At 35.2% G+C, this 12,589-nt stretch overlaps 1 protein-coding gene across 9 annotated transcripts in view; it reads left to right on the top strand.

Annotated features, from left to right (window-relative positions):
• SUGCT (succinyl-CoA:glutarate-CoA transferase) overlaps positions 1 to 12,589 on the top strand; it is a 728,181-nt gene that overhangs the window by 169,199 nt on the left and 546,393 nt on the right. For 8 of the 9 annotated variants that reach the window (XM_081286416.1, XM_081286411.1, XM_081286413.1 and 5 more), the window contains one exon: positions 6,453 to 6,548. The exons of the other annotated variant lie outside the window; for it this stretch is intronic. In XM_081286416.1, coding sequence (XP_081142542.1) covers positions 6,453 to 6,548 — 96 coding nt within the window. The remainder of the gene's footprint in view (positions 1 to 6,452; positions 6,549 to 12,589) is intronic. 9 annotated transcript variants of the gene reach the window in all.

Below are 12,589 nucleotides of genomic sequence, written 5' to 3'. Positions count from 1 at the left end.
CAGATTTGTAATGCTTTCTCCAGGTCTCAGATTAAACATAACATCTGCAAAAAGTAAATGAGCCCCCTCTGTGATTCTGTTTCATTTTCTTGGCAGCATTTACCATATTCTGATAGCTTTCTACTTATTTGTTTATGTCTGAATGTAGTTGGATACTGGAATGTAAGCCTCATGAACAGAGGATCATGTCTGTCTTGCTCACTGCTATATCTCCAGTGCATGGAATAATTTCTGGCACATAGTAGGTGTGATATCAGTGTTTTTGAGTAGATGAGGAAATGAGAGATGCTGATTGACACTAAAATACTTGTTTCCTTTCTTCACCCTGTGACTCCTCTTCTTTATATGTTTTCCTGTAAACAAGGAAACACAAAGATGAGTCTAGGGCATCTTTCAGTGCCACAAAGCAAGGAATGCTAAGAACAAAAACTCCTCAAGAACGGAGGTTGTGTCATAGAGTCACAGGAACCAATTGAAAGAGCTCCCAGAGGCCAAACTGGAATATTTTGGGCAGTAGTATTGAATTATATAGCAAAGTATAAAATGAATATTCACATGACCATGATGATATAAATAAGTGACCTGAAAAACAAATAAATAAGGGAGATTAATAATGGCTAATTATTAATTAGTGTAACTAATGGCTAGTTATTAATTAGTGTAACTCCCTACCATTTAGTGTGGGTTGCATGTAGTGATATTCTTCCAAAGAGAGCAAGCTGGAAAGAGAGAGGAAAAAACAGTAATTGTGCAGTGTTAAAAGTAATAAATACTGCCTCAGCCAAATGATCAAAGTCAATATAAAATCATGTTGATAGCATGTATCTTTGATATGATATATTGAAAATGTCACTTTACTTTTGTGGTCTTCTTTCCAAAACCCTGTAACTCCAATTAAATTATGAGGAAAACATCATAAAAATATTAGTTGAGGAACAGTCTCAAAATACCTGATCTTTACTCCTCAAAACCATTAAGGTAATTAAAAATAAGGAATATATGAGAAACTATTGCAGCTAGGAGCACCCTAAGGAGACCTAATGACTAAATATAATGTAGTATTCTGGATGTAATCTGGAACAGAGAAGGACATTAAATAAAAACTAAGGAAATCTGAGCATATGGAGTTTAGTTAATACTAATATATCAATATTGGTTCGTTTTTTTTAAAGAGAGAGAGAGAAAGAGAGAGAGAATTTTTTAAATATTTATTTTTTAGTTTTTGGTGGACACAACATCTTTGTTTGTATGTGGTGCTGAGGTCGAACCTGGGCTGCACGCATGCCAGGCGAGCATGCTACCGCTTGAGCCACATCCCCAGCCCTCAATATTGGTTCTTTAACTGTAAAAGTATAATACACTAATGTAAGATGTGGAGTATATGGGAACTCTGTAACTATCTTGGTAATTTTTCTATAAAATTTAAAACTTCTAAATTTGCTAAAAAGTTGTGAATATTTTTCACACGATGCTATATTCTTCTGTTGTATAATTTTAAGTGCCAGCATTATTTTCTGTTACATGTGATATCAAAGGTATTTAACTTAACTCTTATTTTGGGGGCATTTAAATTGGTTCTAGTAGTTTGTAACTAAATTTTTTTTTACCATACCTGTGATTAGAGGAAGGACTGTCTTTGACATGAAGATTTATCTTCTTTTGTTTTATATTATTTCCGATTTTGTATTTATCTTCTGTTTTCCCTAGTTGATGACTTCAAAAACTTTTCATATGTTGACTGTTGATTCTGTCAAGGCATCACAAATTTAGCTTATTCTGACATGGGCTCTTATTTTCTTTCCCCTTTTAATTGTTCCTCTCTGTCTTTATTATTACTTTTAATGCCATCATAGTTTACCTAGATATTCAGCCAGGAATATGGAATTTATGTTTATCTTTTCCTCTCCATCAGTGTTCTATCTCCTAGACTCTAACCATGCAATCTTTTTTATTCTTCCTGCCCCTGAAATATGTCTTAAATCCACTGATTTTTTTTCTATATCTCTTGCCACTGACCTAGTTTGAGCTATCATCAACATGCCTGGACTCTTGCAGTGTCCATAACAGTTCTCTTTTTCTCTTGTCTCTTTTTAGTTTATTCTTTGCATATAATTGCAAATGCAGTGGGAAGCCCTGTGAATTTTAAATAGAAGGATGACATGATACAATTTGTTACTTTAAAATGACCATTCTGCAAGATATGCAAAGAATGTTCTTTACCATGACTTACAAAGACTGGCATGATCTGGCCTCTATAATCTTATTTCATGTCTCTTTTCACCATGCTCCAGTTGTATGGTCTACATTCAGGTTTTTTCCTCTGTATGTCTGTAACTGTTTAGTTATCTTGCCTACTGTTCTTAAGTCCAAAGGAGGTTGGATTATATAGTTTTCATTTACTCATTTATACTCCATACCTAGCATAATACCTTATATATAGAGTCACTCACTATTTGTCTAAAAAACAAGTAGTATCATTCTTTTAACTCTTTTGTTAAGAAATTTAATGTTCAGGCTCTGTTTAGGTTTTATGAAAACATACAAAGGGTTTTATAGTACATATTTTCTACCCTAAAATAGACACGACTTTAAAAGGAGATATAGGAGAAGAAACAAATACTATCATAGCAAGGGAGACAGCAATTTCAGTAGAATAGTTTATCATCTGGGTGACCTCAGATAAGTTATGCCTCCTCTCTACTTCTTTATTTAGTCATCTATTAAGTAATTTGACTGAATTTTCTCAAGGCTTTGATTCTTAAATAAGATGTGCAACTAATAGTTCACAGGTTAAATTGTTTTTCCCCCCAGCTTCTGTTTCTGGATTCAGGAGTTCTGGGTAGGTCTTGGAATTCCCTAGGTGATTATAATGTACAACTAGGTTTATGAACAATTGATCTAGGTCATTTTAACTTTGTCATCTTAAAATTATAATCATAGGATAAGTCAGTTTATGAAAGTGCAGAAAGAGTCTTATGGCATTGTATTAATTCAGAGTCAGGGAAAATATTTTCTTGCTTGGGTTATGGGAGTTGGGCTTAATACAAGATGATGTTGAAATGGACTTTCAAGAATGCTTAGAAATATGGGGAAGTTAGTTGCATGGTTGGTGTTTAGTCCAACTTAGTTGGAGGCCAGAACATATGCACATAGCAGGAAGAAAAAACTTACTTGTTTTGATGCAATGGACCATAGTTCTAGTTTTGTTTTATGAGAACATACAAAGGGTTTATAGTACATACTTTACCTGCCGAACTTATTTCCCTTTTAGAGACTAAAGATTCTATTATTGCAGCTTGATCATTTGGAGGAAGTGACACATGTGATCAGGTAGTGACAGACATCATGAAGGTGCTTTGGACAATATTTGAGCATATTTTTCCTCAAATCTTTTCGGACTGTTCTTTTTGAGATCCACTTTGACCACCCCATTGGTTTTCTGGTTAGAAACAAAAAATATCAGGACACACTCTGTTATCTAAAATAATAGTTTTGCTGTCAGAATGATTATTATTAAACCAGAGATGGCTTTTTTGTTTAGATGAAACCATATAAAGGCAACATTCTGAGTAAATTATATAGCGTCCACTTGATGAAATAATGAGCCTAAGTGTAGGGGATGAAAGTAATGATCCAATGCAATATTTAGAATGGATATACAGTATATAGTTATTAACCTAAAAGTCACATCCTGCATTCTTTTAATTTGTGGAAAATTTGTCATTAATTGCCCAGGAAACCTCTGATTTTTCATACACAATCATGTCATAGCTATTGACTTTCTCCCCCTTCTCCTGCCTTAAAATAGATCCTTGTAAATAGTGGATTACTTTCAGATTTGTAATGCCTCCTTTAAATATTGAGTTACTAAGTTTAGCCCTGTTGCTTTCTTTTTGTAAACAGAGTTCATTTTCCCCCTTAACTTTGCCTTTGAGTAGTTACTGACAAATCACACTTTGTTTTTTTCAGTGGAAACGAGCTTAAAATCTTATTTAACCTTCTGACAAGCGGTAGCCCTGCTGATTCTGAATTGCTTTTTGTTTTCATTAATTACCACTGCATGGAGGAAGTAGATATGGTCTTCCACTTATCAATAACTTGTGAGATAGGTTCTGACCCTTCATTTAAATTCACTCTAAGTGGGTCAGGGTCAGAAACACAGAAGTCAAAAATTGAAAGAATAAGGTAGTGGGTAAGAGATGGGGCAGCCAGGTTGATAACTAGCTTAGAACCCAGCCCTTGCCAATTCCAGGCAAATATCTCAGGTTGTTGTAGGATTTACAGATAAACTTGTGATCATCCAGCTGATCTGTTACCTCATGCAGGCCTTGCTAATGTTGCTCTGTTGACCACCAGTTGACTTTGAAGTAGAGAAGTAGAAATAACAAGCCTCTTGTGATTAATTGCTTGCAAGGAATTACCTTTATTAATTTGAATTCTTAGCCTCCAGTTGCATCCGAACTCCTTAAAGGGTGACTTTCATTAGAATTTATTTGAAGGAAAAAAAAGCCACAACATAACTACATCAAAGCTAGATCAAAGAAGTGCCTCTCTTATAGAACTTCAGACTTGATAAAATTTCCCCAAATTCAGGAAGAGGCTCTTTGAGGAAGTGATTTGATTGCATTCCTTCTGTATTTTTATCTTCCAGACTGTTAGGATGAATAATAGAATCAGAAGCATAGACCTTGGAAGCAAATTTAAGATCATGTACTATTTTGCAAATTGTGATCCGTGTTCATGCTCCCTGTAGTGATGTTGCAGGCTTGACTCTGATTCATCCAAAGCACTTTGGAAATTTCCTGCTTATGTATTAGGATTTCATGTGTTATTTGATTTTATGTAAGAGTTTTGATTTTTTTAAAGTTTAAAAACAATCAGTTTAGTTTAAATGTCCAAGACTTTACAGAGAATGTATTTGAAGGTCAAATAAGTTAAATTATATACCTGCAGTCACGAAAACTACTTAGAGGTTGACAGAAATTAGAAGTCATGAATCTGGACTTCTCATCCAGGGCATTTTTTACTACAAAATGTTGATTTTATTTTCCATTTTGAAAGACACAGAAGTGATCTGTGAAATGGTGATTAGCACTAGGCAGCCCCAGGCAGCCCTGGAGTGCTTCATGGTTCAAATGCCCAAGACCAGATGGAAGTCCAGAAGTGGATGACTCAAAGTTTATTAGTTTTGCCACCTGGGCAGTACAGCTGAACCAGCTGCCATAAGGCAGTTCCAATTTCAACAGAGCAGTAAATGAATGTAAAAATGCACATAAAGCTGAAGAATAAAGTAAAGGAGAATAGCTGTTCCAGCAAGGAGATTCATCCAGGGTGAGTCCTATTGATATTTCTTGTAGGAGGTGCAGCTGCCATGCCAGGTAGAGGACAAGAAAAGGTTATGGCATCAAGCCCTAAAAAAAAAAATCAACCCTTGAGTCATTCCTGGATCTAGTCTCAATGTTTGAATTGATGTATTTGTAGGCTTCCAGTCACATCTGATGATCTAGATAGGGAAAAAAACAAGTCAATGCAATATCATGGTTATGTCATGAAGCCAGAAGCATCTCTCCCACCCACACCCTGGAAAATATGGGAAACCATTTGATCAACTCCTTTACATATTTCTGGTCCCTGAAGGTACAGGTATTCATTGGAACCCCAAACCCCAAATTCACATCCTTATGCTATCCTCATAGATAATCGAAGTATTGTAGGATTTCAAGATCTGTTCATGAAATACTGCAAGAGTTGGAAGTGAACCCTGAGGTTTTAGATGATTTCTTTAGTAGATTCTGTGGTGCTCACAAAGAGAAATGAGTATAATAATGAGGGTATGGGTGTTAGGGCCAAGTTGGGAGTGGTACAGTAATTTCTGTTTAAATGAGGATGGTTCACTAGTATATTTGAAAAATATCAAAATATCTTGCTACTCTGTGTCAGGATTCTTGGGCAACATGTATCAGAAAACCCAACTAAATTGACTTAAACCAAATTCAAGCTTACTAGTATTATTTTTTATGTATGAGAATTTTAGAAGAATGTAGCTTCTGACTTTGGTTCATCTTCCCAGTAATGGTTTTCATGTGTTGCCTTGGTGAAAAGTGAAAGGATACAGGTGGAGAGGAGAAAAGCATGTACTCATCGCCCATGTGTTTTGTTATGGCTTTGATGCTTAGGGCTGGACTGAAGATCCAAATGCTTGGTCACCTTCTGTCTTCAGATGATCTTTTCAGGAGCTGAATGTTTATGTGTTTATATTTCTCAGTTGACTATTATTTAGTCTCAAGCAATAACATAACACTGAGTATAAATGCCTGTATATTTTCTAACTGGTTAGGCAGTTTTTTTCTTCTATAATGACATGAGGTGAAATAACTTTCATATAATACTCTGTTCATGAATATGGATAAACTTAACTGTTTTTATTTTTCTTTAATTTTTTTTTCTGGCAGGTGGCATGTTTGACCCAGGTAGCTGTTAATTATCTCATTGGCCAAAAGGAAGCAAAACGTTGGGGCACTGCTCATGGCAGTATTGTTCCTTACCAGGTAAAAATACACCAGTTTAGCCTGTTTTTATAATCTGAAGTTTTGTGTGATATGAATTTGAGAAATAATTTCTTTTTACACCCTCCAGGGTATTTTGTAATGTATTTCTGTCTGATTATAACAAGGTTCTGTTGTTCACTTTAAGTTCTGTGTTTTACATATTTCTTCATCAGAAGATTAGTAACAGGACACTTAAATGGATTAAAGGAATTTGCTGAAAGTGAGTGACTTTGGGGCTCACATGATGGTTTGCTTTTTTTTTTTAATCCAAAAGGAGCATTGACTATAGCCATTTTATAAAGCAAGATTTGTTACCATGTCATTCACAAAACAAACGTTACTTTCCCCATCTGATGATACTATTATCACAGGATTGGAGTGAAATGAAAATTTGCCTCTGACTGATCTTAATTTTTGGGCAATGCAGATGGCTTAGGAGCTGCTCTTTTTCAGTAAGTGTCTGAATTTATCTTTAGAAATTCTGGACTTTGGTTAGTATGAATTCTGGACTTTGGCTAGTGAAGAAACTATGATTTTTCAAAAGTATAAATAAAAACAAAAACATTTCCTCTTCTTTCAAACCCCTAACCTGTGCTTAGTACAGTTGCATCACATTTCATTGCATTTATTAATATATCTCTTGTTTTTTATACTATATTGTAAACTTCAGAAAAGGGGTATCTTTTTTATAATCATATCTTTTTTTCACAACCAATATAAGCACAGACTAGGCTCATGTAAATTTCTGCTGAAAGAAGGAATGAATTTTACTTAAGGTATTTCAATATTAGTGCTCTTGATAGAAAACATAAAGGTCACCATCTTTAATTTGCCAGCAAATCCAAGAATACTGCTAATCATCCTGTTATTTTTAAGAAATTGTTTCCCTGGGTAATACTGTTTTTTTTTTTTTTTTACACTTTTTAAAAATCCAAATTTGAGAAAGCAGTGATCCAATGTGTATCCAGGTTTCTTCCCTCTCTGTTTATGGTCCTTTTATTCCTGAGGCATTCCTATGATTTCACCATGGAAGTGCTTTTCAACACATTAAGTAAGCACTGGAACTTACTTGTGTAATTTCAATAAAGGAGATGCTTCCTTCAGTGCCTCCTCTCTTTTTTCCATCAGTGGTTTCATGATCATCTTAGGGACATTTTGTTTCTCTACTTGCTAGTCCTTTATGACTGATTATGGACTTCTAGCCAGAGCTACGTTACTTTATGAAAGTCCTTGCATTTTTAAAATCTCGTTAGAGATCATCAAATTAAGCCTTCTTATTTTTCAGATAAGAGATATGATACCTAGATTGAATAGATGAACTCCAGCTCTGGTTTTCTGCCTTCTTGTTGAGAATTCTTTTAGAGCCTGCTATCATTGATAGGAAATTGCTGTGATCTCAGTTCCCTTCCTCAAATTCACTTCTATAGCCTCATAATCCAATTTGCTCCTAGCTCAGAAGTCTTATTAAATAAATTATAGTCATGATTAATAATGGAAATCCTTCTCAAGGGCATTTTAACACGGAATAATGCTGGAATCTATGTGAATTCTTGTCAAATAATGGAAGTTCGGGCTTTAGACTTTGATGGAGAAAGATTTTCTGAGGTGAAAGTATGTGTAATATAATTCTGAACATCCTAAAGGCAGAAGTAGAAATTTTATTTTTTGGTTTATTTTTAAGACAGGGTATTTCTTAAAAAAATTTCTGTAGACATCAACTGCCCCTCCTAGACATTCCACATAGAATTCTGGCATCTTAAATATACTCTTAATTATTTCACTGTGAGATAAAAAGAAATTTAGACTCTTTGGCTTTTATTTTGTAAGGTCAAAGATATGAAAGACTCAGTGTGTGTGTGTGTGTGTGTGTGTGTGTGTGTGTGTGTGTATGATATGTGTTATATATTACATATGTATATATATATATGCATAATGTATATGTATGAATGTGTATACGTGTCTGTGTTCTTCAAAGATGGAAATGTGCTTTTCCTGTTGAATTGTCACAGTGATATTAAATGGTACAGTGATTATTTGATCATAGTTGATTGCATCTTTATTATCTGTACGAAATAAGAGATCTACTAGGGTCTTTCCTCAGGAGCCCAGAATTAATTTGTTTCCTCTTGGTAGAGAACTGGTTCAGCCTATGATTAAGGAATAAATGCAAATTTAGGTTGAATGAAGCTAGCATAGCAAGATAGTTCCTAGATATGCTTAGAGATCTTAGTCTGTTTTCAATTTTTAAATAGATTTGGGGAATATTTTCATGGGTGATTGCCAAGATAATTATAATCCAGTTTTCTATAATAATTACAGCTTTGCATCTAATTTGAATTGTCTGAGTTTTGAGCAGAGTGTGTATACTGGAAGACCCCAGTGGTCTCAGATGCTAGGTAAGGTGCCCAGCTCATTTATCTCTCAGTCATTGTTAATCCTTTCTGGAAAATCATAGACCTTGAGATACATGAAATGGATTTTTTTTTAGGAAGAGAGAGAGAGAGAGAGAGAGAGAGAGAGAGAGAGAGAGAGAGAGAATTTTTTTAATATTTATTTTTTAGTTTTTGGAAGACACAACATCTTTGTTTGTATGTGGTGCTGAGGATCGAACCCGGGCCGCTCGAATGCCAGGCGATCGGGCTACCACTTGAGCCACATCCCCAGCCCCATGAAATGGATTTTTATGAAAAGTAATGATCCTTGATTTGTGTGTTATTTCATAAACATGAAATGCTTAGCTTCTTAGATGGATTATCCATTGAGCTTTGTCCCTCTCTATTCTCTGGTTGCCAACTTTTTAAGAATGAGCAATTTAAACAAAAGTAAATATAATTGAGAGGGCAATTTTCTGTTTGTTGAACAATTAACATATTTTTGGATGTTTTTATGAGAATTCAGATTTTTAAAAAGAATATTTTGATTTCATTGATGCTTTTTTTTGCATTACTATTGCCCCAGAAAAACACCTAGCCTAAGGAATTAAGAATTATGTAATGTTCAGTGTATATTTTTAACACATTGGTATGTTTTCCAGTCCCTTAAACAAGTATTTTTGTAAGAACAAGAGAGTTTTTGAGATGAAAAAGGAGTGTGCATAGAAAGAAGATAGCTAGTCCTCAAAAATAAGGCAGCTGTCCTTTAGATAGATGACTGACATTATTCTTCAAAGTTCTCTTCCATTTCTTAAAAAAAAATCTTCCTAGGAGCCTACATTTGAATATCCCCCTCTGCTTGTGACCAGGGCTGATCTCCAACTCTCTCCAATATCAACAAGGTTCCATTTAAAATGTACTCATGTTAACAGGAGACGGTACTGAACATTTTGAAGAAAAGCAGAGGGTTTTAAAAAAATATTTATTTTTTAGGTGTAGATGGACACAACACAATGCCTTTATTTTTATGTGGTGCTGAGGATCAAACCCGGGTCCTACCCATGTTAGGTGAGTGCTCTACTACTGAGCCACAATTTCAACCCAAGCAGAGGGTTTTTATTAGAGGAGAAACTTACCCAATCTCAGAACAGGAGGCCTCACATTTCTAATCATATCCTTTAGCTGGTACCAGGAAGTTTTACTGTCTTGTATTCCCCACCTTCTATTCCTTTCTCCCGTATGAGAGTCCTTGTCTCTCTTCTTTTCAAGAAAAACAGACCCCTCTAGGGCTGCGGTTATAGCTCAGTGGTAGAGTGCTTGCCTAGTACATGTGAGGCACTGGGTTCAATCCTCAGCATCATATAAAAGTAAATAAATAAAGTAAAACTATTGTGTCTCTCTACAACTAAATATATATATATATACCCTAGACCCCTATCGTCTTATATGGAGTTATGACACTCTCTAGTACAAACATAGATTTTTTGGTAGTTATCCTAAATCTAAGCAATTAATAATTTTTTGTATAAAGACAATTCGTTGCCAAGGGCATGCTGATGTGTGGATCTAAAAGAAGTTTACCATTTTCCCCTCAGTTACTCTACATGCACAGTCTCATGTGCTCCTAGTACAACCACAGCTCTTTCCACTACAGTGTTGCCTCATGATCAGGACAGATTGCCCAAGAGACCAATCCTGCAATGAGGCTACAACCACAACTATCTCCTTCTCTTAAAAGACAACCAGAACTAATCACATAATTTTTGCTTTTCCATTCTACTTCTTTTCTTTTGTCTTCTCTTTCTTATTCCTCCTTCCCTTCCTCTTTGTCTCTTTTTTTTCTCTCTCTCTCTATGTAACCCAGGCTGGCCTACAATTCCTGGGCTCCAGTGATTCTTTGCCCTCAGTCTCCAGAGTAGCTGGGACTTTAGGCAAGTGCTACCATGCCCAGCTGTCCCATTATTCTTTCATATTCATTTGCTTTAATCACCAGGACTCCAAGCCTCACAGGCTGTTTGTTGTCACCTGGACAATTTCTTATATGCCTGTTTCTTTGACTCTGTCATTCCTCCTGCCATCAATTTTGATGGCTGTAAAATCTACCTAGAGGAGTCATGTAAAGCCTGATCTCTCACTTCTTTAGCCTGTCCTCTCTCTTAATGATTTTTTTTTCTATTCTCACTTGGCTCCAACTCATGTATTTTTCAAGTTTCAAAGTGCATGTGGATCATTTAGAGGTCTTATTACAATACAGATTCTGATTTGAGGCAATGTTGATGCTGCACCATGAGCACCAAGATTACAGATATACACTTCATTGTTATTAATAATGACACCATTCCTTTGTACTCAACTGGCAAAATCACAGTGCTGATTAGACTTAATACTTTATCTATTCCATGCCTGTACCCAAACATTGTATATGGCCAGAAAACACACTACTGTGCTGTATGCCTCGAATCTATGGCCATCTCTCTGAAGTGGACCCCAGTCTTACCCAGCAAACTTAACACATTCATGTAATTTGTTCTCTCCCTCTCTGAGATGACTACTTCTTATCTTCTCTCTCCTCTGATCTTCTCCATCTGTCTGTTTATTTTTAACTAGACTTTGTCTTTTATTTCATTAAAAAGTTGTGCAGTCAGAATGGAACTACTTCATCTTTTCTCTACTATACCTCCCAAACCCCTACATTTATATGCACATATAATTCACTGAATTTGCTCCTGTCATTATGGTTGGATTGTCCCTTTACATATTTTGTGTATCTAAAGACATCATTCTTACACTTTATCTCCTCTATCACCTGTGTTACCTACTGTGGATAAGCACATGAACTTATCTCTCAACTTCAAAAAGCCACCAACCTTCTAGGTCCCCAAGGTATGTCTTTTTCCATCTACAATTCCATTTCTTTATGTTTTTTTTTTAATTACAAAACTCCTCCATAGTGTTTTGGGTGGTGTTTGTTGGAGGGAAGGACTACATCATCTTTTTAAAAATGACATTTGTGTCTCATAGGCAAGGATTTTTAATAGCGCTGAACCTAGGAGTTTGGGTGGAGTGGAATAGCTAGGGGCAGTTTACTTTTGAGTGGTTCATTAATGAAAATACCCCTTTTATGCTGGTTTTTGAGCCTTTCAAATGAAGAGCCTTCAAACGGAATTTTTTCTTTTAAATGGCTTGATAAATCACATGTTGATTTCTTCTAAACTTTTCTTCTGAAATAGCTTCTAACTCAAATATTAAAGAAAACAATTAGATGATTAAATAACATCTTCTTTGCTTTAGTTTGGGTTTATTCAATCAAGGAGTAAAGTAGGAAGCTGTGCTTTGTTATTTCTGGTAGGGAAATTATGCTGTATATTTAATTTGGCACAAGCAGAGACTTAGTAAATTCCAAGTTTGAGGAGATGCAGCACTTGGTTATCATTCTTTAGAAAATGTCAAAGTGCTGTTAAATCATGGCAGATTAGGTAACATCCAGAATCTGTTTTTTAACTCATGTTAAAGATGTTTTTGGAAAGTTAAAATGTAAATGATATTCATTTGTCTTACATGATTTTTTTTCACCTTAGTTATACTAAGTCGACGGAAGTGTGAAGGTACAGTTTAAACAGGCATATGATTGTATTGTATATTTAACTCAATTAATAACACTGTATTAAT

This window comes from Spermophilus citellus, assembly GCF_964194105.1.
Source record: "Spermophilus citellus genome assembly, chromosome: 3".
Lineage (NCBI taxonomy): Eukaryota > Metazoa > Chordata > Mammalia > Rodentia > Sciuridae > Spermophilus > Spermophilus citellus.
This window is presented reverse-complemented; position numbering and strand designations above follow the sequence as displayed.